This window comes from Hipposideros armiger, unplaced genomic scaffold, assembly GCF_001890085.2.
Source record: "Hipposideros armiger isolate ML-2016 unplaced genomic scaffold, ASM189008v1 scaffold_224, whole genome shotgun sequence".
Lineage (NCBI taxonomy): Eukaryota > Metazoa > Chordata > Mammalia > Chiroptera > Hipposideridae > Hipposideros > Hipposideros armiger.
Window position 1 is genome coordinate 1,882,006 of NW_017731574.1, and position 27,897 is coordinate 1,909,902.

General features: G+C 50.5%; 1 protein-coding gene across 8 annotated transcripts in view; it reads left to right on the forward strand.

Moving 5' to 3' along the window:
• Positions 1–27,897, forward strand: part of ANKRD11 (ankyrin repeat domain 11) — a 223,199-nt gene that overhangs the window by 186,002 nt on the left and 9,300 nt on the right. For 4 of the 8 annotated variants that reach the window (XM_019654488.1, XM_019654489.1, XM_019654492.1 and 1 more), the window contains exons 4-9: positions 1,407–1,545; positions 13,543–13,713; positions 13,921–14,124; positions 15,372–15,514; positions 19,780–19,927; positions 20,392–27,011. In XM_019654488.1, the coding sequence (XP_019510033.1) occupies positions 1,407–1,545; positions 13,543–13,713; positions 13,921–14,124; positions 15,372–15,514; positions 19,780–19,927; positions 20,392–27,011 (7,425 nt within the window). Of the gene's footprint in view, positions 1–1,406; positions 1,546–9,988; positions 10,075–12,988; positions 13,083–13,542; positions 13,714–13,920; positions 14,125–15,358; positions 15,515–19,779; positions 19,928–20,391; positions 27,012–27,897 lie in introns of those variants that run through there. The other 4 variants (XM_019654493.1, XM_019654496.1, XM_019654491.1 and 1 more) reach the window with 4 other exon arrangements.

A 27,897-nucleotide genomic window follows, 5' to 3' on the forward strand; every position in this document is an offset into this window, starting at 1 on the left:
GTCTTGCGCAATGCACCAAGTATTCTGACCAGTAAGGAGGGCTGTTGTATGTGCTGCCTGCCCAGGGCTTGATGCACATCCTCCCCGGAGCCTCTTACTGTTCTGTGGACTGGGTGGGGAGGCTGGAGTCCGGATGCCTCTACCTACCCCAGTCTGTGTATGCTGGGAGCAAATGAGCCAAAGTGTTTGGTAGAATTTAGAACACTCCACTGAGCATCCTACCCAGGATGATGATGTTCGCTGAGGGGTTGGATCCAGGTGTCCAGCGGCTGCAGCCAGCGAAGCAGTGGCTCCTGTCTCCACACAGTGCTCGTTGTAACATTATCACCACATACACACACCTTTCATGTTGAGACCAGACTGCCCTGTCCTGCCCCCTGCTAGGGCTCTGCACAGTGCTGTTTCCACACATGATCTCCTCACCTCATGGGGTACAGCACTGCATGGTGAGCGACTGATTTACATGCCCGGCACATACTGAGCCCTCCACTCGTCCTGTTGAGGTGGGCACTGTCTCTCGTTCTACAAATGATGACACTGAGGTAGAAACAGTGCTAGACTTGCTAAAAGTGGACCAGCCTGGTCAGCGTGGGACAGGAATTCAGACTTCTGGGTCCTTACTCTGTAGGAGAGACCAGCCTTGAGACTAGAGCAAGGAAGTGGGGAATGGGGATGTACCCACCTACTCTTCAGCTAGCCCTTGCTTTGGGGTGGGTCACTTGCACCAGGTTTGCAGCTATGGGCTCTGCTCTGGGACTCATGCTTGGCCTGCAGGATCTGTCTTAAAGACAGCCCCGCAGTGTCACAGGCCTGTGGTGAGGCCAGAGGCAGCATGAGCACTGGGGTCATGTGGGACCATGTGGGGGGCGTCAGACAAAGGAGAGTCTGGCACATTCATGAGAAGCGGGAAGCACAACATCTTGGGAGATGGACACATTCCAGGATGGTGGGAGGCCCAGGCAGGCGGGGCAGCTGGGGGCCCTTCATTCCACAGGGAGTTTCTGGTGGAAATCAGGACTCTACCTGTCTATGCCCCTTTTGAAGGCTCTCCCTAGGAAAACGGGTTCAGAGGCAACTGTGTCTCTGTATGTTCCTCTTTCTTCATACTCAGAATATTTGTTAGCCATAATTTCTCAAGACTCCTTTGGGTTCAGGACAAGAAGTGGGGCTGTGTGGGATGGGGTCAGCTGCAGTTCTAGTTCGTGAGGGGCCTGTTGGGTGAGCATGGTTGTCTGGCCTGGGGAGGAAGCCACATGTGCACACCTGAGCCTGGCAGCAGGAGGGGGTGTTAATGGCCCAAACTAGAGGTTTGCTTTAACTGGCTCATGAAATGAACCATAGTAAACATGAGGATTTTGAGGCTTTAATTTGGGAATGATGTCTTATAGTGTCACTTTGTTTTCTAGGATAAAGATAAAGTTTCTCTAACCAAGACCCCAAAGCTGGACCGCAGTGATGGAGGGAAGGAGGTGAGAGAGAGAGCAACCAAACGGAAGCTGCCCTTCACTGTGGGGGCCAATGGAGAGCAGAAGGACTCGGACACAGGTACCTGGCACCCGGCACTGCCTCTTCCTCTCCCACTGTCTCCCACCTACTTGCTCCCTCCTGACTAGCCCCAGGTCATCCTCACCCGGCCTCTGCCCACACCACACCTGCCAGACTCTTCTCTGCCACAGAAAGTGTCCTTGACCACCCTTTTCCTTCCGGGGCCTCCTGACACTGGACCTGGTCTGGGAGGTGTCCCCAGACCTATTCGAGGAGAGGAGTCCTGCTATAGACCTGAGGGGTGGCCTGGAGCAAGGCCTCACAGCTCCTTCTCATTACCTGAGGTTTAGGGCGCCTCAGAGTTGATAGGAAAGACTCACACACAGAATTCACCTAAGTGTGCAAAGTAGAAATGTTCCCCCCAGCACACCCAGGGGACCTCCCAGTGTGTGTCCAGCCGTGAGGCTCCCAGGCACTCAACTCTGTGCTCTGTTTAGTCCCCTGAAAGTTTTTAATTGGAGGATAACCATGGTTTCCCTCAGTGCTAAAAAAGCACATAAATTAAATCCAATTGTTTGAAATAAAAATCATTGGGACCACTGAAAGTGAGCAGGAGCCAGTACAGTCTTTCTGCGAGTGTGGGTGAGCCCTGGGCGTGAACATGTGTACATGTGCATCACCGTGTGTACATGTTTATATGTGCGTTGGAGCATGTATATATGTGTATGTGTGTTGTGAGCATATTGCCTGCACTGAAAGTGTGTGCATGTGCGTATGTGTGTCTGCATGTATGTGTGTTCACATGAGGGATTAGTAGTACTTGGTGTGTTCATTTTCAAGTTGGTTCCATCTTGACTGCTCACTGGGACATGTGCTGCATCCAGGCAGTAACCCAGCCCCTTTCCTGCCAGCCCTTACTCTCTTCCTCTGTCTGGATCCTGGTGCCCAGGAGCCTTCCCAGCCTGCTGGTCATCTGACTGCTCTGCAGATTTGTAAGCCAGTCAAAGTCTAGGGGTGAGAAGGGGCACATAGCACACAGAGGGCAATGGAGCCTGGGCAAAGCCACAGGGCTCTGAGGTGTTCCCTGGCTTTCACAGAATACCGTTGTAGGACAAGGAGCAGAGCCCCCGCAAGGATAAGGTGTGGCTGGGGGCTTCCTGCAAGTGAGGATTTATGTCAGATAGTGAAATAAGATAAACATATAAGAAAATTGGGAGAAACGGCAGAGGGAACAGCCTGGAAATGAGTACCTATGCCACAGCTTTTCAAGAGGTTGCAGGTCCCTCACCCACACCCTGTTATGCAGGTGCTCCCCAAAGGAGGAGGTTCATAGTAACTGGGCAGATAATTTGATTAGTTAAAAGCCAGTGAAGTGGATGTGGTTTTGGCAGCTGGTATATGAGGAAGGTGGCATGGGCCCTGTGCGCTCTTTCACAAAGGTTGGACTAAGCCCATGGTTCCTGTCACTGAGCAGGCGCATTGGGAATGGGATGGGGTGGGTGTGCAAGGGGAGGGGGCCAGTACTCCGTGGATGAGCAGTGGAGCAGAGGGAGGGAGTGGGTGGGTACGCATGGGCTCCTGCCAGAACGGAGAGGCTCACAGGGATTCTGAGACTCAGACTTTAGGTCCAGAGATCAGATCAGGCCTAGACATCCTCTCCTGGTTTTGGTGCCCATGCCAGTTCTAGTTGTGGAGGGTGTGCTGTTGCTGTTGCTGTTGGTATTGGCTGTTTGGTGGTCTGGAGGTTGGTGTCAGACCTCTGGAGAGTTCCTGTGAGTCCCCAAAGCCGTGCTTTAAGAGCCAAGGAGACAGTGTTAGCGCTTCCACCTCCCAGGAGAAAGTGCTGCCTAAGCCGAGGTGATGCAGCTGCATTCCTGTGGGCGGGCATTCTTGGCTGGGCCCCTCCTCCCTCCGTCTGGTTGGTAGGATTTCTTTGCAGGGCCCATTATATTGTATCGGTGGCTTCTGGCTTCTGTGTACTCGAGCAAGCCTCATGAATCCATCTGTTGATGATTAGTGTCTCAGCAGAAGGTACACTCACTGTTTCTCTGGAGTGTCGAGAAGATAACCTGGGCACATAGGAAATCACATATGGAAAAAGTAAAGAACATTTAGAAAATAGAATTTTCCAACCAAGGACTATGTTAAAAAAATCTAAATACATATGAAATACAAGATTGGCCCTCCTATTCTATGTTTATTTTCATATTAGGGACTGATTTTAATATATAACTTTCTCACACATGTGACTGTAACAAAGCTAGATTTTCCAATGAGATGATTCCGGTGCATGTCGGGAATCGCTCGTATCAGGAGCCTGTAAAACTATCTGATCTTTGTGCATCATGCACAGCAGTGGGAGGCCCTTTGCCTGCTAGCCCTGCAGACCATGGTTACTTACTGGTTGCCTGTCTTCTTCCTACCTTACACTTCCTGGTAAGCAGGATACGTGAGCTGGTCACTAACTGCACTAACTGTAGTAATTTTTGCTCAGAAATGGGGTGAGATGGAGTGAGGCCATTTCTCTGAGAGGCACACACCTCGGCTGCCCTGCCGCAGGGCTGTACCTCCAGTTGTCAGGAGGAGGGAGAAGCCACACAGAGGAGAATTATTGACTCTGATGAGTGATGGAGATAGGGAGACGCTGGTCCTCTTGGGTGGGTGAGGGTCCTCAGGAGCAACTGACCTGGAGGGGCACCAGGTATCAGGCTGCCCTGTGTCCTACTCCTGTGTGTTCCTCCAGCGCCCTCTGCTGGGAAGATGTGGTGTGGCGCTCACTGCAAAGGGGGACGCAGCAGAAGGCTCCAGAAGTTGAGGTTCTGAGTGGCAAATAGTGACTTTCCTCTGCTTTGCCCCGAGTGGGGAGAGGCTGCTGAGCCTCCTCCAAAGACCACCGAGCTGCATAAGAATCTTCTCGTGTTTCCTGGACCCTCAGGAGCATCTGCACGTCACCCAGCCCACAGGAGACAGGCCTCCGCAGCGCTTAGTCAGTGCTGGGGGCAGATTGCCAAGAACAACACGGCTCCGTCTGTGGTGAAAGCTGGAAATACTCTGCGCGTCCAAGCCTGATCAAAGCCAGTCCACCCTGAGGTGGTTTGTCATTTTAGCTGCCCGCATAGCACCCTGGACAGCTCATGTCCAAGTGAATATGAGCATGTATGTGGGGAACTGCATCTGTGTCCTTCCAGAAAGAGCATGCCCCAGAGCCAGGTCTCTGTTTCCACTGGGTGCAGGCTACACAGGCTGTGTCTCGGCTCCTCCGGCCTATGCCCGCAGCAAGTCTGGCTGCCTGTATAGGAAAAACAAGCCGACCCAGAGCCACCTGTTGCCTCAAAAGAAAGCAGCCCCTCCCAGAGAGGAAGGCATCCCATTGGAACAGCCTTTCCCAGGCAGGTCATCTGAGGAGGCTCAGCCTGCTGGGGCTGCCTGCCGCTGACTCGCTGCTGGTCTTGGGGTAAAGTGAACAGGGTTCATGATGGAATTATATGATGTCTGGTACTTGCTTGAAATTATACTATTCTGTCTACGTTTTATATGTTTAAATTTCCCCAAAACTTGGAAAAATCTATAACTAAATATTGTTTAGGTTGGTTTAGATGATTACATACCCTCTTCAGGCTTCCTACGTAAAGCCTTTGCTCTGTCAGTTTTCCTTCGTCTGAACGTTAGCCTGCTGCCTCCTACCTGGAACCACAGGTGGGCCCTGCTTGTACCCGGAGGAGGCTGCGAGGGCTCCCCCTTGAGAGCTGCTCTGCCAGCAGCATCAAGAGCTAGCAGCTGCCTATTTTCAACACCTGATGAATGTGTCTTTGGAATGAAGAAAAAATTACGATTTTCTTCTTTAGCTTTAACCTGTGAATGAGACTTGTCTCTGGTGTTTGTTCAGCAGTGCTGAAATGTAAACTGCTCATTCATTCACTGTTGGCAGTTTGGGGACACTCACTTATTTACTGATCATGATCACCAGGTTCTGTAAGTTGGGAAAGGGCTGGCTGTTGTGACTTCTCCGAGGCTGTTCCCTGTTTGTGAAAGGAAGGCATTATTTCTGTCACTGCCATCTGCGGAACTTCTTGGAACTCAGCACCATGCCCTGCTGAGCCCAGGAGGTGACTTGTGCGTGACGGTGAAGGGGCTTCCGCTTGCTCACTGCGTGCGGGACTGTGCTTGAGACAGAGCAAGGTGGCGCCGTGGGGAAGGGACACCGCTGTGAAACCTCTGGCTGGAGAGCGCACGTGCCACCCACGGTGTGACCCTAGGAGCTCTCAGGATTTGGCCGGTGCATTCTGAAAAGACTCCCAAAGCTAGGAGGACTAGGGTGGGATGCTTTAGTCCCATGTATCAGGAAGCCCTGCCTCAGTCCGCACTGAGCGTCTGATCACCTCCCATCCTCCCATCTCAAAACAGAGTCGAGAAGCAGGGCAGGGCCCATTTCTCTGTGGCTCTCACTTCTGCTGCGTGGCCAAACTCGGTTTCTGCCCATTTCTCACCGGCCATCACCATGGAATAAAGATGAATTCTGTTACACAGAAGAGAGATGGGATGTGGGTGTAGGTGAGCAGCCAGTGGGGCCACAGCAGGAGGAGGTGTGGGGAGCCCAGCACACGCCCCTCCTGTGGTGGTCAGATGCGAGGATGAGAGCCCGGTTTATCTGACAGACATGTGAGGTCACTCATGAAGAAGCACATTCAAGTAATTAAGAATTCCATGTGATTGACCTTTGGTCAGGCTATTTCCCAAATCACTTTTCCTCTCTAAACTTGAGCAGTTTCTTCTTACACAGAAGAGGAGTTTGCACTAGCAAAGGAAGATTCTTTTTATTTAAAATTATCTATTTCCCCCAGTTGCAGAAAAGATGTGAGCCACAGGGTATCCGGCCTCCCTCAGAGCCCCTTACAGGTATGCTCCAGCAGGTAGTCATGCCATGCTGTCAACATAGCAGGTGAGTCAGGTCCCCACAACTCCTGGGACCTCTCGTGCAGTCCTACTCATGACCATAACTGATTACAGTGATAGACACAAAGCAAAGTCAGCACAGGGAAGAGGTGTAGCTTCTGGTCCACCCCTCGGTGTCACTTGCTTCCATGGGCTGTGAGGACACTTGGGAGTGAAGTCGACCAGTGAAGCCTGTAGCGGGCAGGGCACCAGGGGGGCACATCCGGGATGCATCCTGGTGAGACACTGTGGGACTTTGGTGTATTTTTCACCTTCTCTGTGCCTCTCAGTGTTTTCATCTGTAAAGCTCTAAACCATGAAGAGTCTGTGGTCCTGACCTATGAAGTTGTGTGTGTAGGACTTACAGCAAGTGTTCCAGTCAGTTCCCGGGAGGAGTCTGAGTCAGGATGTGGCCACTCCATTGATGCTGCTCCCCAGCTTGGGGTCAAAGGCCTGTGCAGGCAGGATTGACAACATGGTTCAGGCGTGGCTACAGGTTTGAATTCAGATTTTTTTTATTTTTGTTTGTAAAATTCTCAATACGCGTTGGTGTGGTGAAAGCACAAGCCGTGGTTTGGGAGGCTGTTGTCCAGGCCCTTGATGCTGATACCGCTTTTTCTGTTCTGGCTTCCTGGTCGCGGCAGCCCTCATTGAATGCTGCACACCTGTGAAATAGGGACTGTCGTCACCCTCACCTAGGGATAAAGGCACCCAGCTGTAGAGTTCATGTGGCCGGTGAGCTGGGAGAGCCCTCCATCAATGTAGATGGACAAAGAGACATCCCAGTAGACCCAGCTGCTCCCTTCTGGGAGGGAGATTAAGACCAGAGTAGGGACCGGAGCAACACAGACCCCCTCTTTTTTAAATGATCAATGATGGTAATTTCTGAAAAAGGAAAGAAAGCAGGTAAGACATATCAGGAAATAAGAAGGAAGAGCCAGTTACAGCTGCATCCTAAACATCAGATGATGCTTCACCGTGCTGGTTAAGTGGGACAGCATTCGGCTTGGGTCCCTGGGTCTTCCATCTTGCTGAATTGAAAAAATTGGAGTGTAATGCTTAGGTAAACATGACAATCCTGCTTAGGTAAACATGACAATCCCCCTTGCAACTCATCACCTCATTTGGATCATCTGTCTGGTGTGTGGACTATCCATGCGTCAGGTTTCTTGGTCAGGAGTACTGTATTTCATGATTCTGAGCATCAAGGTTAGACCACATGTTTGGTGTGAGAGGTATGCTCCTGAGGCCAAGTGAAACGGAAGGAAGCTGTTAGGACAGCAGCTTCCCCGGTACCCCACCTACTACAGACTTACTTGAGCTTTACCTAACATCACTATGAACTTTGTGATTTCACAGTAGCATCACTAAATGCTCTCCCATGGAGCAGAGTCAAGATGGTATTGACAACTTAGGATTTTATGGTGGGTCATTTCCGTTTTGGCAATACAGCGGACTATGTCTCCTGGAAAAGGCTAGGAATTAGAGGTGGTGAATGATAAACATAACAAATGATCATCTGAAGTCCCCAGGGGCTTAGAACAGTGAGAGTTGGGATGTATCTCTGCCCTGGCTGCTAACAGGTCAGCTGGGGTGGCAGTAGACAGGCCAAGGGCCTCACAAGGTCAGGGCCATAAGAGGCCACACCTGCGGACACTTCAGGTCAGAAGACACCATCCCTCAGCTAAGGTACTTTGTCTCTTCTAGCCAGTGTCCAGGTGCGGTGAGGAACTTTGGGAGGCGTTGGAGGCTAACCCACTCTGCCCTTGGCTGTCATTTGGATGTGGGCTGCCTTATGCCATTGGAAATACCTTGTGTTCCCTGTAGCCCTGGAACAGAGACAGGCTTCTCTGCAGCTTGCTGGTCCCGAGTTCAAACAAACACGAGTGCCCATTCCGAGCTACAGACCATGATGAAGAAACCCATCCTAAGAAAAAGGTTCAGCCCCAGGGGCTTCACACCTTGGGGTGTTTAGATTGTTTCTTTGTTTTTGTTTTTGTTTTTAGCTGAGCCATCCTGCTACCTGTTGGCAGCTCAGTGGCTGCTCAGCTCAGGCTGGACTCGAACCGCTGTTGCTCAGAGCTCAAACTCTTGAGCGAGCTCTTAACCAACTGAGCCACTTGGTCGGCCCCTTGGGGTGTTCAGATACAAATGAAATTAGGAGAGTGTAATGAAAGAGAAAATTGGAAACACGAGCAAGGAACAAGATTACTGTTAAAAAAGATCATGTAGATTTTTAAAAAATAAAACAGAACATATGGAAATGAAAATTATCCCTGAAATTAAAAATTCAGTGGACAGATTATATAGTTTATTAGATACAACATAAGAATTTGTGAATTAGAAGTTATAACTAAAGAAATTGCCTAGACTGAGGCATAGAAAGAAAAGGAGATAAAAAACATGAAAGAGTTTACAAGAAATGGAGGAGAGAGAGACACCTTCAAGGTTGGCATCTAACCAAGGAGAGATGTGGCGCACTGGTGCTCAGAGAAGACAGAACCTCGTGTCTGTGAAAATGGGAGTCCTCAGTTCAGGGAGCTTAGTGCATTATGAGCAGGGGAGAGAATAATGATTATACATGTAAGTATCATGTGATGAAATTACAGAACAGCACAGAGAAAATGTTACAAGTGGCCAGGGAGAGGAGACATTTCCTATAGAGAGCAAGCTGACCTCCCGGTAACATTGTGGAAGTCAGAAGCCAGCACTGCCCCACTGAACTGGACACTCCTGGCTGGTTCTGATTGGGAAACCTCTCCCCAGAAGCTCACTCTGTGTCCTTGCTGCCAGAATTTGCTGTAACTCTTTTCTCCGGTGATGCATCTGAGTTCTACTGGGGAGTGAGACTCAGTGGCAGGAAGTGGACTCTGAACGCTGACTCCCTGCACACAAAGGTCCCTCAGAACCATCTGCCCTTGGCAGCCCCACTCCCCTAGGAAAAGGCCCCATTCTAGCCCAACAGCTGCAGTAAAAAGTCCGGAAGCCTGGGATGAGGAGAAAGGGGTTTAGTAGGAAACCCACTGACAGCCTGAGGAGGGTGGAGATTCTTGCATTTGCCAGCTTGGTGACCGCATACCAAGAAGGGATGATAAAATGTGCACTGACTTCACAGAGATCCGATGTGAACATTCACAAGAATAAAGCTGCTATAGAGATACAAAATGCTGTCACATCACTGTGTTTTCCTGAAGGTGATGTAGGGGGACTGTCCAGGCTCATGTGAAACCATCTTCTACCCATCAGCCTAAGAGGAGTTCCACAGCTGACGTTGGATACCACGAACACAGTAGGAATGAGGAAGACAGCAGACAGACTTGAGGGAACGGGAAGGAAGGAAGGATCCAATAGGAAGACAGCCCTACTCCAGCCATTGGGATCTTGGGCCCAGCTGTCTCCCACCCGTGCTTTTCTTCAGCACTCCACCTCCGCAGGAACTCTGCCTCTGGGCCCCACGCTGCTGTCACCTGCAAAACCCTCAAAGCATGTTCAAGCTGCAGACCACAGGCCCCACTCTGCAGTCTAGGCCTGCGCCCACCCCCCAGTCTAAGTCTGGGGGAAGTTTCATAGACTGGCTTGTCAAAGCTATGCCCTCAACCTGACTTGCTGCTCTGCTGTCACTCAGAACTGCCAGTTTTCCACTCTGCAACTTGGCAGGTACCGTTTGGAATTCTTATAAGTTCTTTGTTTCCAGTTGGATATTAGAAACAAAAAATAGCAGAATGCCAAAGGAGCTTGCCAGTTGCCCCTAGTGTTCTTCCTTTTGCCCTGTAATTCTCACTCTACTGGCCAGTGGGGGCACTGGCCGATGGGGCCTGTCACCCAGCTGGGGTAGGAGGCTGGTTTTGCAGCCTCCCAACTCCAGAGGGTCGGTCTTACCTGGGCTGTCTTCTGGGTTGGCCCCTGCCAACAGGACACAGCAGGCCAGGCCGGGAGGAGGGCAGCAGGACCACTTCTGGAGCACGCAGCAATGCTCTGTGTGCATGTTGGGCCTCAGCTCCTCGGCCTCATTGAGGCAGGGCCATCATGGAGAGGCTCCCCCTGCGGTCACAGCTTCTGAGGGCCCTCCCTCTACCATGAGAGACATGGCCTCATCGTTCTAGGACCCCTCTAGAACTGGTATCTTCAGGTGCTTGTAGAAAATATTTCATCATCAAAAAATTGGCATCTTAGATCTGATTACATTTTGCATTTTTCCCTGTATTAGGACACATAAAACATCCAGTTTAAGTCGAAGGAGGTCCGTGTGAGAAGGCTGCTCCCTTTCCACATGTAGGGTAGCGTGAGGCTCCTGTGAGGGTGGGATTTTATTACCAGGAGAAAGCGTCTGTGCCCTTCCCTCAGCATCATCGAGAATGCTTACAGCTCTTGAGGCCATGGGAGAGAGGGAAGCCACAGTCCTGCCTTTGCTAAAGCTTGGTGACAGCAGCAGCAGAGGGAGCAAAGGCAGTGGGGTGGGGTGCTGTGGGCAGGGACTGCCTCCCTGCCCCACACACAGCTGTCTCCACACTCCGCAGCTGACCTTTGTCCTTTCCTGAGGTCAAAGGCCGGGTACCATTGGTTCCTGGTCTGCAGCAGAGGACAAATTCTGTTGCTGCAGAAAGCCCTCTGGGCAAAAGGCCACCAGCTCTCAGCTGCCACTCAGGAAGTGTGGGGTGAGCTCCTGCAGGTACCTCTCCCACCTCCTTGACCCCTAAACAATTTACCGCCTGCACTGGCACCTTGAGGAGTGGTGCCTTCTGCTTGGCTCTTCTGGCATCTTAAAATTGTTGGCACGTCTATCCTGAAGATACCCCACCTAGACCCTGCCCTCCCTTCCCTTGCATCCATCTAGCACCCCCTGTGTTCACACACAACAGAGAAACAGCACTTCTACCTCTGAAGTTAGTAGTGTAATTAGTAAATATTACCCACAACCAGGAATTCTCCACACTTCTTTTCCGAGTCTGCTTTCATCCTCTTCCAGTGAACTTCCTGTCTCCATGGCCCTAGGCGAGGGGGAGGCAGTGGACCTCTAGAAGTGTGTGTGCTCTGTGGAGGCACGGTGGGTAAGAGCCTCTGAGAGGCTGGAGGCATACTGAGACCAAGCAGTGCTTCCCGGGAGATTGGCGGAAGTGGGGTCCAGTTTGCGGAGCATGGGGAGTATGCATGTGCCTTCCTCCTGCCTTCCTTGAGGAGATGACAGTGGATACTCAGAACCCGCTGCTGGAAACACCTCAGTGGTAGGGCACCACCGCCCTGTCTGCAGAGGGGAGCCGGTCAGCTGGTTTGTGCCTGTGTAGAGTAGCCATGGAGGGTGGGTCCAGCCATTCCACTGGTCCTGTTTCTGTCATTGTTTATACCTTGGCAGTGGAAAGCTCTGTCATCTTCCTTATCGGGAAGTATTGTATAAACAAGCAGCAAAAGGACAAGTGGGTAAACGCGAGGCAGGTAGAGAGTGGAGCACTCAGCTGTGTGAGAGTGTTTAACCAAATGCCCTGATTCAGGTGCTGTGGCTTCCAGTCACTTCTAAAGTGGGGTGTGACTTCTTGGAACTTATTGGAGGGACTGGGCCAGAGCTGCTGCTGTCCTAGTTCATCATCCTGTGCAGAGACTTCAGGAAGGCCCTTGGTGTTGTGATGTACCATGAGGCTCTGCCTCTTGGGAAGGAGGTGATAGATAGAATGGGGGTGGATGAGCAGGGGTGAGAGGATGGGGTGGGGTGGGGTCCTTGGTCATCAACGAAGAGCATTCCTACTGGAATTTACTTCCTTTCTCGGACTTGTGCTTGTGTTGGTTAAAAACTAATTGTTGCTGGTGGTGATGGCCTGCAGTGCCTGTGTTATCACTTCAACGCATGAGTCAACATTCTCACCAAGTCACAACTTTATTGTTTAAAACGGCAATTTAAAGTACTTTAAAAAGAAACCGCAGTTTATGGAAAACTCTACTTAAGAAAATGCAAAATGACAGATATGTTTGTGGGGCCTGAGGTGGTGAATAGTAAAAGGATATTGTTTTAGGAGGGAGCGGACATGGTGGACATGTGATCTGTTTAGTGTGTGTTTCATAGACGTCACCCACCTCTCTGGGGTCAAGGCATAGCCAGGGAACCAGCTGAGTGACCTGGAGGGTGACAGGGGCTCCTTGGATGCGCCAAATGGGAAGCAAAGGAAACACTCCTCAGAGGACAGTTTCAGAGACCCGCGTCTCCTTTCTTGCCTGCAGCGTGCACCCTGTGACCTAGAACATCCCACAACATCTTGGCTCCACACAGGGACTCCACCCAAAAAGCATGGACTGTAGGGGGTAGGTTCTGAGGCTCCTGATGGACCCCAAGTTTCCCCTCAAGAGGATGAGGTGAAGGAAGAGGCGAGCTTTTGGCTCTTGGTTCCTAGAGTTTGGGGGGTATCTTCTCTCCCGTATTTCTGCCTCCATTAAAAGAAACAGCACATGCATTTCTGTTCAACGTTGACAGGGTAAATTGTACTGGGTGAGATAGGTGGAGAATTTGCTTGTTATGAGGAGACTGAGATGGGATGGCCGCGCTGTTCCATCGTGTCTTGTTAGTGCTCTGTGTTGATGCCTTTAGATGCCTCCAGCTCAGTCCATGTCGTGGTACAAGGCGGGTTCGCTCCTCGAAGCGCCATGGCATGAAATGGAGGTGCCTAGAAGCAAGAAGAAAGGTACAGTACTACAAGTCAGCTTTGATCTGTTTATGTATTTCTGAACTATATTTGCCATTTTATGTCTATTGTTTGGAGGCGGGATGGGAAGGAGAAATTAGATTACAGATACGCGTATTATTAGATGGAGACCTGTCCTGTGTGAGCCAGGACACTGGTGATCGGCTCTCCCACCGCCTCGCACACAGGAATGGTCTGGGGAGGTACCTGGAGTGGAGTGAATGGTTGGTGGGGGCCATGGCTTAGCAGGCGTCATTGACTGATAACAAGATGTTGGAATTGTGTCTCACAGTTACTGCTGGAAGAGGTGATGATGGGCAGCAGGAGTGCTGCCAACTCTGTTCTTCCCCTTTCCCCCTGTGAGGTGGGAGGCAGGGACTCTGTAACTCCCGAGTAAGGTTCTGGGTTCCGAGGACTCCATGGCATGAAATCTCCCCCCTCTTCCTCCACCACCTCACAGAGAAGCAGGGTCCTGAGCGGAAGAGGATTAAGAAGGAGCCTGTTACCCGGAAGGCCGGGCTACTGTTTGGCATGGGGCTATCTGGGATCCGAGCCGGCTACCCCCTCTCCGAGCGCCAGCAGGTGGCTCTCCTCATGCAGATGACAGCCGAGGAGTCTGCAAACAGCCCAGGTGAGCCCCCATGGGGGTGGGTGGTGGGTGTTCCCTGGGACTGGAGAGGCTCTCTTGTTGGGGACAGGCACCCACGCAAGGGCGTCCCCTTTCCTTCGTGAAGACAACCCAGGTCCTGGAGGCTTCTACAAAGCAGGGACACCCCCAGGCCCAGCCTCACTGGCTGTACCCCCACTAATGCTCTGCCTATCCTCTCTTGGCCTGCAGTAGATACAACACCAAAGCACCCCTCCCAGTCGACAGTGTGTCAGAAGGGGACACCTAACTCTGCCTCAAAAACCAAAGATAAAGTGAACAAGAGAAACGAGCGCGGAGAGACCCGCCTGCATCGAGCTGCCATCCGGGGGGACGCCCGGCGCATCAAGGAACTCATCAGTGAGGGTGCGGATGTCAACGTCAAGGACTTTGCAGGTGAGCTCACAGCACCCAAGAGACACAGGGCGAGGGGCCCGCGCAGGCGAGCTCACAGGACATGAAGCTGGCCTCCCCAGACACATGGAGCCTCTGGCCAAGCATCACCGTTCTGGCAGCAGTAGCCTTGTACCTGGGAGCATGGCAGGAGCAAGAACCGGGCTCTGGGCCTGCATGGTTCTGTGGGTGTGTTCTGGTTGTGAGGGGCAGACCTAGCTTGAGACCAGTATAGTCTGCTCTTTCTGAGAAGGAATTAGTTTCTTGGAAAGTATTTCAAAATAAAATCATTTTGTTTTTCATTATTTTTAAGAGAAATGAGGAAGTTTTAGCTATTACTCTGCTGTGTTATATAAATCCCAGTTCTGCACGGGAGGATTCATTCTGTTTGACTACTGGAGGGGTGCCTCTGGCATATTTAGAAAGAAGCCATGTTGCCCAAGCAGAGGGTGCCTCCATGCCTGTCAGCCCAGGGATAACCCTCCCACCTCCCAGGGAAGAAACGTCACCCCAGGACACTCATTTTAAGACAGAAATGGACGTGCCTCCCTAACCTGAGACAGGCTGAGGGAGGGCCTCGTGATTGCAGTTCAGTGTTGTCTTTTTTGCATAAAATACTTCCATTATGCCTTGATGCATCATTAACGGATTCAAGTAGTTTATTCAGAGTGGAATGAGAACATAAGGATGAGCAAAGCAGTCTTTATGCAGAATCTTTCTAGATTTTTCCCACTGTCCTAGTTGATAGTTGTCTGACCCAAACTTAATTTAGCACCTTTTTTTTTTTAAAAGCAATTTTCCTAAATCAGGATTTTCCAAAGCACTGGAATTTGTGTCCACAGGAGCGGATCCTATTGCACTGACATGTGTGGCCTCAGCCATGTGATCCACAGAGGGCGTGTTTCCAAAAGGGGATGCTGTCCTCACCATGTGTTGATGGATTAGCTGGGCTGAGGTTGCCGCTCATGACACTGTGTTCACCAGGCCTCCGCCTGTTTCAGGTTATTGCTCCTGATTACCCCTGCAGCTGGTTAATCTGTAGCATTAAAAAGACAGATGCCCCTGAGCAAATAAGAGGCACCACAGTAAAGCACACTCAGAGCTTCCCTAGACCTCTAGCCCTTCAGCACGGTGCAGAGCAAAGCCTTCCAGGGCTTCGTCCTAGCAGCAGCATCCTTGGAGTACTGCCTTGAGACAGGAGTGACGTTCCTGAGGATTAAATAACATATGTCCTAAGTGTCTGTTTCCAGGCTGGACAGCGCTGCACGAGGCATGTAATCGGGGCTACTACGACGTTGCCAAGCAGCTGCTGGCTGCAGGTGCAGAGGTGAATACCAAGGGCCTGGACGATGACACACCCCTGCACGACGCTGCCAACAATGGGCACTACAAGGTGGGCCTCCCATCTGACTTCTGTATCCTTCTGTAACTCTTGTCTCTGTCCTCAACTGTCCTTTATGTTTGTTGGGTGACTGCCCCTCACCAGAGCTGTCCTCTGACCAGTTCAGCTTTCTCGCCCTGGATCAGTACCCCAACGGCCTCTTGCAGTCCCGACAGCCAGCACTGTCTGGTCTGCAGCGTGTATGACAAGGCCTTGTTTTGGCCATGCAGGTGTGGCTGGATTTTAGTAGGTGAACAATCATACCCATAGGAAGGGGGGCCCTCTGGCTGCTGCTGGACCCCGTCCTTGTTCCTATGGGACTGTTAGACCCAGAACGTCTTGACGGATGCAGTGCTGAGAGGTGTAACCAGCCCAGCAGAAGCGTGTACCTTAGTGCATGGTTTCCCTTGAGAGGACTCAGCCTCTGTGGGGAAATGGCTACTTCCAGGTCTGAAGCAGCACGTGCACATGATGTGCCTGGTGCATCTGTGCTGCCAGAAAGCAGGGTGATCACAAAGATGAGGAAGTCTTGCTGTAGTCATTACTAGAGCCATCTTGAAGAAGCCCCTGGCCAAGGATGGGACAGTCGAGCATGGTGAGGATGATGACACCAGTAGATCAGAACGTACCGTTGCTGTTTGACTCCATGCTTCTTTATGGCAGCTCTGCCTGGTCACTTTTTTGGCAGATGCCTGGGAACCAGTAGCATCAATAGCGTTAAGAGCACAATTTGAAAATGATAGGTCACTGCAGGAGAAAAATTGGGAGGGAGCTCTGAATTAAAAGATTTCTGAGACAACTGGAGAAATCTGAACACTGATTATATATTTGACGTTAGGAATTATAGTTAACCTTTTAGGTAAAATAATGACATAGTTTTTTGTTGGGTTTTTTAGAAAAGATTTTATTGGGGAATTGGGGGAGGGGAACAGCGCTGGGGAATCGGGGAAGGGGAACAGACAAGTTGCTGTCCATATCTTCCTCAGTCTAGTTGTGGAGGACGTCACTTCATTGGCCCATGTTGGTATTATCATTGCGCTCTCCCCAGCTGAGGCAGTTGCTCACCAGCCATTGGACAGCGGCTCACGGCAGCCCACGAAAACAAACGCCAGCTGCTGACCAGCCCACTGCAGCCTATGCCGTCTTCGGCGAATCACGGCTGCCCAGCTCCAGGTCAAGCTGTTGTTCACCATCTTAGCTTTAGAGGGCGCAGCGTCACTGGCCCTCATGTGGGATCCAAACCGGGGCCCTGCTGCTCAGAGCTGGCGTCCCAAGCCAACTCTTAACCAACGCGCCACTGGGCCAGTCTGTTTTTTTTTTTTTAAGGACCCTTTTAAGAAATATACTGAAAAGTTTATGAAGTTCATGTCTGGAATTTGCTAAAAATACTTGGGGTGGGCAGGTGTGGGTGAAAAGGTGATGAAACAGGGAGGAAAGGGGGGGGTCATCATTTGAATCTCTATACTTTTATAATTGTCATTTTAAAACTTTCTATTATGAACTCTGGATTTTAATTCAATTTTCTACCACTGCTACCCCCAGGCACATCATTTAAATTCTCTTGTAACAGCTTCTCCATGTGTAAAATGGGGTTAGGAACTCCTTCCTCACAGGGATGTTAGAAGAATCAGAAGAGGAAACATATTTGAAAATGCTGTCAATCATAAAATCATGCAAATTATAGAAATGTGAGGGTTTCAAATGTAGTACCATGAAAAAGGTCACAACACAAAGAACCTGACACACAAAGACTCAATAAAGGTTGAACCCTACCCTTTCTTTCTGTATGATTTGTAGTTAGATAGTGGTTAAACATAAACCAAAGTGTGTTAATTCTAATTCTGTGGTTGAGATTTGAATCACTGAGGCTGTGGGGGATAATGCCTGGAAACAATCTTGTTCCATTAATAAAACTTTTTTTTTTAAAGATTTTTATTGGGGAATTAGGGGAGGGGAACACTGCGGGGGAATCGGGGAAGGGGAACAAATTGCTGTCCTTTTGTTCTTCAGTCCAGTTGTGGAGGACGTCGCTTCACTGTCCATGTTGGTATTATCATTGTGCTCTTCCCGGGTGAGGCAGATCAGTCACCAGCCACTGGACGGCCACTCATGGTGGCTCTTGGCAGCTCACGCTAGCTGCCGGCTGCCAGCCAATCACGGTAGCTTATGGCAGCCCCTGCAGCAGCCCAGCTCCAGGTCAAGCTGTTGTTCACCATCTTAGCTGTAAAGGGCAGTGTCACCGGCCCTCATGTGGGATCCGAACTGGAGCCCTGCTGCTCAGAGCTGGCGTCCCAAGCCAACTCTTAACCAACGCGCCACTCGGCCGGCCCCCATTAATAAAACTTTTAATCAGTGTTCTTTAAAGAATAAAATAATTTTATTTTTGGCCAAAGTTCTTGTAAATTGGAGAGTAATTTCTGTTGTGAGGATGGTGACAGAAAAATTCAAGTAATGCTTTTATGAAGAATTAAAAGTAGCATTTTAACATTTGGGATTCTGATAAGATTTCAGTTTTACCCTACTGAATTAAAAGGTTTGTTCTATACATTTAATGCCCAGTTTTGTGTGGCTCTGAGAATAATGTTAAAAGTTCAAAAGCTCTCCAGTGACTAAAAACTAAAATAGCAAGACTGAAATGATGTGACCTGTGAATTAGCCTTGTTTCTAAAAAGTACCTGAGTTCACAAAATAAACTAAGCAATCCTTAAACTGTATTTAGCCTTGGGCAAATTAACAGAAAAATTCACTTATAAGTTAAAAGTATCCAATGCACAAATGTCATCAATTTTGTAAAAATCAGGAACTGATTGTACAAGAGTAAAAATATCATATCTTCCAAAAGAATACTACGCAAATAATATTCTAAACCTTATAATTAGATATGAAAAGTAAGACAAAACTCCATTTATAAAGTGCGTTAATGTACCCAAAAAACCCAAAAACCTTTCTATACTGGTCTGTTATGGAAAATGTCAAAGACTGTGGAAATGTGATAAAGGGAGGCAGAATAAACACCCTCAAAGATAAACCCATTCTGATCCTGGAACCTGTTACATATGACCTCACATGGTAATGGGACTGCAGATGGGAGAAAGTGAAGGACCATGAGATGGAAGGTAATCCTGGATTATCTGGGCAGGCACCGTGGCACCACCTTCAAGGGTCCTGACAGCCGAGACCCTTTCCTAGTTGGGGCCGAGTTACCAGCAGAGGCAGGAGGGAGGAGGATGTGAAGGAGACCTGACCTGCATTGCTGGCCTGAGAGGCAGGGGCCATGGTCCAGGAATGCAGTGGCCTCCCGCAGCTGGGATGGCCCCCAGCTGGCAGACAGCAAGAACTCGGGACCAGAGTCCCCCAACTGCAAAGAACCCTACACACAGGCAAAAGAAAGAGCCAGCGGCTACACATCAGCCAGGTTAGCAGGATTGGTTTTTGAACTTGTAACTTCCAGGATTATAAGACGAAGGTGGTGGTGATTTGTTAGAGCAGCAATAGGAGACTCCTGATGCAGCAGTAGAAACTGTAACTACTGAGTGAAAATAGAGTATGTGAGTAACAAGAGTTTATATCAGTCCTCACTAAAGATTCTTCTCATGCTCTGATCTCAGACTGGACTAAAGTTGAGATTGAATTCAGTATTTGTCCTTGAGTTCAGTGAATCACCTGGCCTGGCCATATGAAACACAGGTTCCTTGTTATAAACAGTTAAACAGAGCTGTTGAAATGTCACCTTGAGTGTTTCTGTCATTCACATGACCATCCTTACCAGTGCAAAATAAAGCAGAGATGATCTTATTTCCTAAAATAAATGAAAACGTAAACCTGCTTAAAGAAGCTTGGTCTTGGTTTCCTCTATTCTGTAAACCCCCCTCCAATAAAAATTTCCCCCCCTAAACTGCCAGAACCTGTCCATGACCACTGGACCCTGCTGGATGGTGAGCTCCTTGGCAGGAGGAGAGGGCCTATGTGAGAAGATTCCAGGAAAGTGGTCAACTTGTTGCAAGGGAGGAGGTCTTCTGTGGGAGTTGTGACTGTTCCACCTGCAGGAAAGCCTGGAAGGGGTGCCAGGACCTCGTTAGTGCTTTTTCTAAGGAAGAGGCACAGGGCTAGAGACCTTACCAGATAGTGCTAAGCACACAGCTTCTGGCCTCGGCCTGGGGGCTGTTCCCTGGGTAATAAGCACAAGGTTCTCTGAACAGGTTGCAGTTTTACACAGGCACCATGGCACTCAGTGTTTCTCAGAACGCGCCCTCAATACATCTGCTGCTATCTTGTAGGTGGTGAAGCTGCTGCTACGGTATGGAGGGAATCCTCAGCAGAGCAACCGAAAAGGCGAGACGCCGCTGAAGGTGGCTAACTCCCCTACCATGGTGAACCTCCTGTTGGGCAAAGGCACCTACACGTCCAGTGAGGAGAGCTCGACTGGTCAGTGGCTGGGCACCAGGCCGTGTGCAGGGTAGGGGTGGGAACAGGGTATGTGACATTACAGGGGTGTAGGCCTCCCAGTACTGCTCTGATGCCAGAGGCAATGTTGGTTTTCATCTGTAGATCAGCACAAAGGGTCCCAGCCTCCCAGACACCTGGCACTTACAGGAATTTCTGGACTATGAAGACCTGGAGTTTCAATACCAAAAAGCCATCAGGCTATCCTAAGATGCCAGCTTATTTTTGCACAAACCTATCTTTGGTTTCCTTCAGCCCGCAGTTGGCCACAGATTTCACTAACTCAAGTGTTAGTGTTTCTTCAGGGGGCTTCCCCTCCCCGTCCAGGGGTGACTTGAGTGCTTGGGAGGCCTTTCTCCAGGTCACCTCTGCAGACGGCTTTCCCCGCTGTGTATGTGCAGGTGTTTTGAACCTGCCTCTGACATCTTTCTCCCTGTTTCCAACAGAGAGCTCAGAGGAGGAAGATGCCCCGTCGTTTGCACCTTCTAGTTCAGTAGATGGCAATAACACGGACTCTGAGTTTGAAAAAGGCCTAAAGCACAAGGCTAAGAATCCAGAGCCCCAGAAAACTGTGACCCCTGTCAAGGACGAGTATGAGTTTGATGAGGACGACGAGCAGGACAGAGTCCCTCCAGTGGATGACAAACACTTACTGAAAAAGGATTACAGAAAAGAGACTAAATCAAATAGTTTTATTTCTATACCCAAAATGGAAGTGAAAAGTTACACTAAAAATAACACAATTGCACCAAAGAAAGCGGCTCATCGCATCTTGTCAGACACATCAGATGAGGAGGACGTCGGTGTCACTGTGGGGACAGGAGAGAAGCTGAGACTCTCTGCACACACAATGTTGCCCAGTAACAAAACACGGGAGCCTTCTAATTCCAAGCAACAGAAGGAAAAAAATAAAGTGAAAAAGAAGCGAAAGAAAGAAACAAAAGGCAAAGAAGTTCGGTTTGGGAAGAGGAACGACAAGTTCTGTTCCTCTGAGTCAGAGAGCGAGTCCTCAGAGAGTGGCGAGGACGACCGGGACTCAGTGGGGAGCTCCGGCTGCCTCAAGGAGTCCCCGCTGGTGCTGAAGGACCCCTCCCTGTTCAGCTCCTTGTCCGCCTCTTCCACCTCGTCTCACGGGAGCTCCGCCACCCAGAAGCATAACCCCAGCCACACAGACCAGCACACCAAGCACTGGCGGACAGATAATTGGAAAACCATTTCTTCTCCTGCCTGGTCAGAGGTCAGCTCCTTATCAGACTCCACGAGAACAAGACTGACTAGTGAGTCTGACTGCTCCTCAGAGGGCTCCAGTGTGGAGTCGCTGAAGCCAGTGAGGAAGAGGCAGGAGCATAGGAAGCGGGGCAGCTTGCAGAGTGCTCTGTCAGAGAAGAAGAGCTCCTTCCACCCCAGCGTGGACGGCGCCATTCCCAAGCTGGACAAGGAGGGGAAAGTGGTCAAGAAACACAAAACGAAACACAAACACAAAAACAAGGAGAAAGGGCTGTGTTCAGTCAGTCAGGAACTCAAATTGAAAAGTTTCACTTATGAATATGAGGACTCCAAACAAAGGTCAGACAAGGCTATACTTTTAGACAATGACATTTCCACTGAAAGTAAGTTAAAAGTATTAAAGCACGATAGAGACCACTTTAAGAAAGAAGAGAAGCTTAGCAAAATGAAGTCGGAAGAAAAAGAGTGGCTCTTTAAAGATGAGGTAATAAAGGTCTCCAAAGATGAAAAGTCACTCAAGAGAATCAAAGACATGAACAAAGACATGAGCAGGTCTTTCCGAGAAGAGAAAGACCGCTCGAATAAAGCAGAAAAGGAGAAACTTGTAAAGGAAAAGTCTCCAAAAGAGGAAAAACTGAGACTTTACAAAGAAGAAAGAAAGAAAAAGTCCAAAGACAGGCCCTCAAAATTAGAGAAGAAGAATGATTTTAAAGAGGACAAAATTTCAAAAGAGAAAGAGAAAACTTTCAAAGAAGATAAAGAAAAACCCAAAAAAGAAAAAGTTTATAGGGAAGATTCTGCTTTTGATGAATATTGTAACAAAAGTCAGTTTCTGGAGAATGAAGACACCAAATTTAGCCTTTCTGACGATCAGCAAGATCGGTGGTTTTCTGACTTGTCCGACTCGTCCTTTGATTTCAAAGGGGAAGATAGTTGGGATTCTCCAGTGACAGACTACCGGGACATTAAAAATGACTCTGTGGCCAGATTGATCTTAGAAACGGTGAAAGAGGACAGTAAAGAGAAGAAGCGGGAAAACAAAAGCCGGGAGAAGCGAGACTACAGTGAAAAACGAAGCGACAAAGATGCTTTCTTCAGAAAGAAAGACAGGGACTATCTGGATAAAAACCCTGAGAAGAGAAAAGACCAAATTGAAAAGCATAAAAGTATCCCCAGCTATCTTTCGGAAAAGGACAAAAAGAGGAGAGAGTCTTCTGAAGGCGGGCGAGACAGAAAGGACAGGGATCTCAGCGACATTTGCAGGGACAGGAAGGACCCCCTTGAGAGTGCCAAGGAACGGAAAGACAACAGAGTGAAGGCCGAGGAAGCATACAGGGAGGACCTGAAGGACTATAGCTGCGAAAGCATCTTCAAGGACAGGTCTGACTGTGACTTTGGGAAAAGTCTGGAGCCTTGGGAAAGGCATCATCCAGTGAGGGAGAAGGAGAAGAAAGACAGCCTTGAGAAGGAGAAAAAGGAAAAAATAAAATTAGAAAAATACAAAGATAAGTCCAGTGACAAAGATAAAAATGAAAAATCAATCCTTGAAAAATGTCAGAAGGACAAAGAATTTGATAAATGTTTTAAAGAGAAAAAAGATCCTAAAGAAAAGCATAAAGAGATACATAGCAAAGACAAAGAAAGAAAAGCATCTCTTGACCAAATCAAAGAAAAAAAGGAGAAGAGTTTCCCTGGAATTATCTCAGAAGAGTTCTCTGACAAAAAAGAGGAAAAAAAGGGTAAAGAGAAAAGCTGGTATATTGCAGATATATTCACAGATGAAAGCGAAGATGAAAAAGATGATTATACAGCAAGCGGATTCAAAATCGGAGAGGCCAGTGAAGTGCAGAGGGCGGACAGCCTCCAGGAGAAAGATGACGGGAGGGAGCCTTACCCCTCAGACAGACACCGGAAGCACTCTGCCGATAGGCAGCACTCGGAGAAGCAGAAGGAGAAAGAACTCAAAGAAAAGAAAAAGGAAAAAGGAGCCTCAGAAGGGGGGAAAGACAAAAAAGAAAAAAGCTTTGAAAAGCACAAAGAGAAGAAAGATAAAGAGTCTACAGATAAATATAAGGACAGGAAAGATCGAACTTCAGTTGACTCTACTCAGGAAAAGAAAAACAAACAGAAGCCCCCTGAGAAGGTGGAGAAGAAGCCCTCTGCTGAAGACAAGGCCAAGAGCAGACACAGGGAGAGGCCGGACAAGGAGCACTGCAGAGAGAGGAAAGCATCAAAAAGTGCTGAGGTGGAGAAGAGCCTGCTGGAAAAGTTGGAGGAAGAAGCTCTGCATGAGTACAGGGAAGACTCCAACGACAAGATCAGTGAGGTGTCCTCCGACAGCTTCACAGACCGAGGGCAGGACCCAGGCCTGAGCGCCCTCTTGGAGGTGTCTTTCACAGAGCCCCCAGAGGAGCGGGTCAAGGAGAACTGCCCACAGGAGAAGCTGAAGGAGAAAGAAAGGCACAGGCACTCTTCATCCTCATCCAAGAAAAGCCACGATCGAGAGAGAGTCAAGAAAGAAAAGTCTGAGAAAAAAGAAAAGAGTGATGACTACAAGGACATTGGCAGCAGGAAGGACTCCAGCCAGTACGAAAAGGATTTCTTGGATGCTGATGCTTACGGTATTTCTTACAGTACAAAAGCCGACATAGAAGATGAATTAGATAAAACCATTGAACTGTTTTCTGCTGAAAAGAAAGATAAAAATGATTCTGAAAGAGAAACTTCCAAGAAAATAGAAAAGGAACTCAAGCCTTATGGATCTAGTGCCATCAACATCCTAAAAGAGAGGAAGAGAAGAGAGAAGCACAGGGAGAAATGGAGAGACGAGAAGGAGAGACACAGGGACAAACATGGGGATGGGCTCTTGAGACATCACAAGGATGAGCACAAGCCTGCAGCCAAAGACAAGGACAGTCCTCCAAGTTCCTTTAAAGATAAGTCCAAGGATGAAAGCCTGAAACTCAGTGAGACCAAACTGAAGGAGAAATTCAAGGAAAATCCAGAGAAAGAAAAGGGTGACTCTGTCAAGATCAGCAATGGAAACGATAAGTTACCGCTGTCCAAAGACCCGGGCAAGAAAGATGTCAGGCCCAGAGAGAAGCTTCTAGGAGACGGTGATCTGATGATGACCAGCTTTGAGAGAATGCTGTCCCAGAAAGACCTGGAGATTGAAGAACGCCACAAACGGCACAAAGAAAGAATGAAACAGATGGAGAAGATGAGGCACAGGTCTGGAGACCCTAAGCTTAAGGACAGGATAAAGCCAGGTGAGGACATGCGGAAGAAGAGTCTGGATGTCCCTCCGAAGAAGCCACTGGGGCTGGACCTTGCCCTTAAAGACAAAAAGCTCAAGGAGTCGGCTCCTGCTCCACCAGCCCCTGAGAATAAGCCCCACCCAGGACCAGCTGTGGACGCCAGAGACTGGCTGGCAGGACCTCATATGAAAGAGGTCTTGCCTGCTTCCCCGAGGCCTGACCAGAATCGGCCCACTGGGGTGCCCACCCCCACGTCCGTGGTGTCCTGCCCCAGCTACGAGGAGGCGATGCACACGCCCAGGACCCCATCCTGCAGTGCTGATGACTACCATGACCTCATATTTGACTGCACAGACCCGCCGCCCGTCTCCAGCACGGCTGCCAGTGCCTGCTCCCCCTCCTTCTTTGATCGCTTCTCTGTGGCAGGAAGCGGGATCTCGGAAACCCCAAGTCAGACGCCTACAAGGCCTCTGTGCACAAACCTTTATCGTTCAGTCTCTGTCGATATCAGGAGGACCCCTGAAGAAGAATTTAGCGTTGGGGACAAGCTATTCAGGCAGCAGAGTGTCCCCACCGCATCTAGTTATGACTCACCAGGGCAGCACTTGGAGGACAAGGCCCCTGTGCCCCCTGGTCCCCCCGAGAAGTTTGCCTGCTTGTCTCCAGGATATTACTCCCCAGACTATGGCATCCCCTCCCCCAAAGTGGACGCTCTGCACTGCCCACCTGCACCCGTGGTCACGGCCACCCCCTCCCCAGAGGGCGCCTTCTCTGGTTCACAGGCAAAGTCTCCCACTTCACATAGAGATGAACTTCTGACCCCATCCATGGAGGGGGCCTTACCCCCCGACTTGGGCATTCCCTTGGATGCTACGGAGGACCAGCAGGCCACTGCTGCCATCATCCCCCCAGAGCCCAGCTACCTGGAGCCCCTGGATGAGGGCCCCTTCAGCACAGTCATCACAGAGGAGCCCGTTGAGTGGGCTCACCCTGCCACCTCGGAGCAAGGTCTCTCTTCCAGCCTAATGGGAAGCGCCCCTGAAAACCCTGTCACCTGGCCCATGGGGTCAGACCTTATGCTTAAGTCCCCACAGAGATTCCCAGAGTCCCCAAAACATTTCTGCCCTTCCGAGTCCCTCCACCCTGCTGCCCCGGGGCCCTTTGGCACCACGGAGGCCCCTTACCCTGTCTCCCCTGTCTCATACCCTCTGTCGGTCACTGAGCCAGGACTAGAGGAAGTCAAAGATGCCTCAGCAGAAGCAATCCCGGCCACCATCTCCACTGCAGAAGAACCAGCCCCTTTCGCCCCTCCCTCCAGGCTGGAGTCCTTCTTCAGTAACTGTAAGCCACTTCCGGAAGCACCCCCTGACGTGCCCCCAGAGCCTGCATGTATGACCACCGTGGCTCAGGTGGAGGCTCTGGGGCCTCTGGAAAATACCTTCCTGGAAAATGGCCACAGCCTGTCTGCCCTCGGCCCGGTGGAGCCCGTATCCTGGCCTGATGCCTTCCCCAACTCTGAGGACGACCTGGACCTGGGGCCCTTCTCACTGCCAGAGCTTCCTCTACAAACGAAAGATGTTTCTGATGTGGAAACAGAACCTGTAGAAGAGAGTCCTCTCATTCCCCCAGAAAGTACCCCTGCAGGAGCTCCTGTGGTCCTGAATGGTGGGGATGTGGCTGCATCAGCTGCTGAGGAACAGCTCGTGCTGCCTCCTGACCAGGCAGCCCCTCAGCTCCCCACCGAGCCCGAGCCCTCAGAGGGGCCGAAGCCAGACGTGATGTTGGAAGCCACAGTGGAAGCAGAGGCCGGGTCAGAGGGGAGGGCCCCTGAGGTCTCGGACTCCAACTTGGGGCTTACACCAGCCTCCCCAGAGCAACGTCCGCCAGGGAGCGGAGATGAGGCCGAGGGCCCAGACCCTGTGGCAGCATCCCACAGCACACCTGAGCCCCTTGGGGATGGCTCTACACAGGGACACGGAGCAGACGGGGCTGGCCCCCATGACAGTGCTGGGCTTGAGGGGCCTCCGGGCAGCGTCCAGTCTGAAAGTACAGAACAAGAACCCAGGCCCACAGCCGAAGCCCCAAAAGCCCCCAAAATTGAGGAGATCCCCCAGCGCATGACCAGGAACCGGGCTCAGATGCTGGCCAACCAGAACAAGCAGAGCTCACCACCTTCAGAGAAGGAGCCCGCCCCCACTACCACCCCTACTCCCAGAGCGAAGGGCCGTGGCTCTGAAGAGGAGGACCCCCAAGCCCAGCACCCACGCAAACGCCGCTTCCAGCGCTCCAGCCAGCAGCTGCAGCAGCAGATGAACACATCCACACAGCAGACGCGGGAGGTGATCCAGCAGACTCTGGCTGCCATCGTGGATGCCATCAAGCTGGATGACATTGAGCCCTACCACAGCGACAGATCCAACCCATACTTTGAATACTTGCAGATCAGGAAGAAGATTGAGGAGAAGCGGAAGATCCTCTGCTACATCACCCCACAGGCTCCCCAGTGCTACGCCGAGTATGTCACCTACACAGGCTCCTACCTCCTGGATGGCAAACCGCTCAGCAAGCTGCACATCCCCGTGGTGAGTGCCAGGTGGGGCCCCAGCCCACGAGGGTGCCAGGCCACTGGATCAGGATTCTGTGTGCTGTGTGTCTGAATGCAAATGCTAAACCATGGGGACGCCAGAGCTTGGGGCAGGTGTGGTGCCGTCCTGGGGACCAGCCTCCAACATGGAGATCCGTGTTGGCACAGCTCCTCTGGATCAGGAGATCCACTTACTTTCCTCTTTGTCATTCATCAGGAGATCCACTTACTTTCCTCTTTGTCATTCATCGTTTTTCCTGTGTCAGCCACCCATCCAGTGCCTGACTGAATCACTGTCTGCCGTGGCTGCGTCCTGTTGACCTCCAACTGGAGCCACCCTGGTGCTGCTTAGTCCCCGGTCTCCCTGACATCCTCACCTGGGACGAAGGCTGACCAAGCCCCGCCCCCCAACCCCCATGTTGGGCACCCCTGTGCAGCAATCCCCCTTTCTGCAGTTCCGTGTCTACTCTCAACCCCCTTTAACAGCCAAAGACCTCCATGGCCTGGTTCCAACCCCAGCCCCTCACCCTTGCCCCTTCCCTCCATGCCTCTTGCCCTGGTTTCCAGCAGCACCCCCTCCCCATCATATTGCTGATCTGAGGCCAGGCCTCAGTTCTCATCACACTGGAACCCTCAGTGACCCTGGCACATATGTCATGTCCTCGAAGCACACTGGGTTTCCAGGCTTCTCTGCTGGCGAGCCTGTCCTTAGTCAGCACCCCGCCAGCTTCTCAGCACTGTACCCAGGGCTTCCACCTCCTTCCATCCACCCCCTTCCCTTTGTGACTTACCCTCCACCTCGACCTGATGACCCTGGGTCGGTGCAGATGTGACACGTCTAAACCCCAGCATGCACATCACCCTCTCTACCCCTGTCCTTGTGC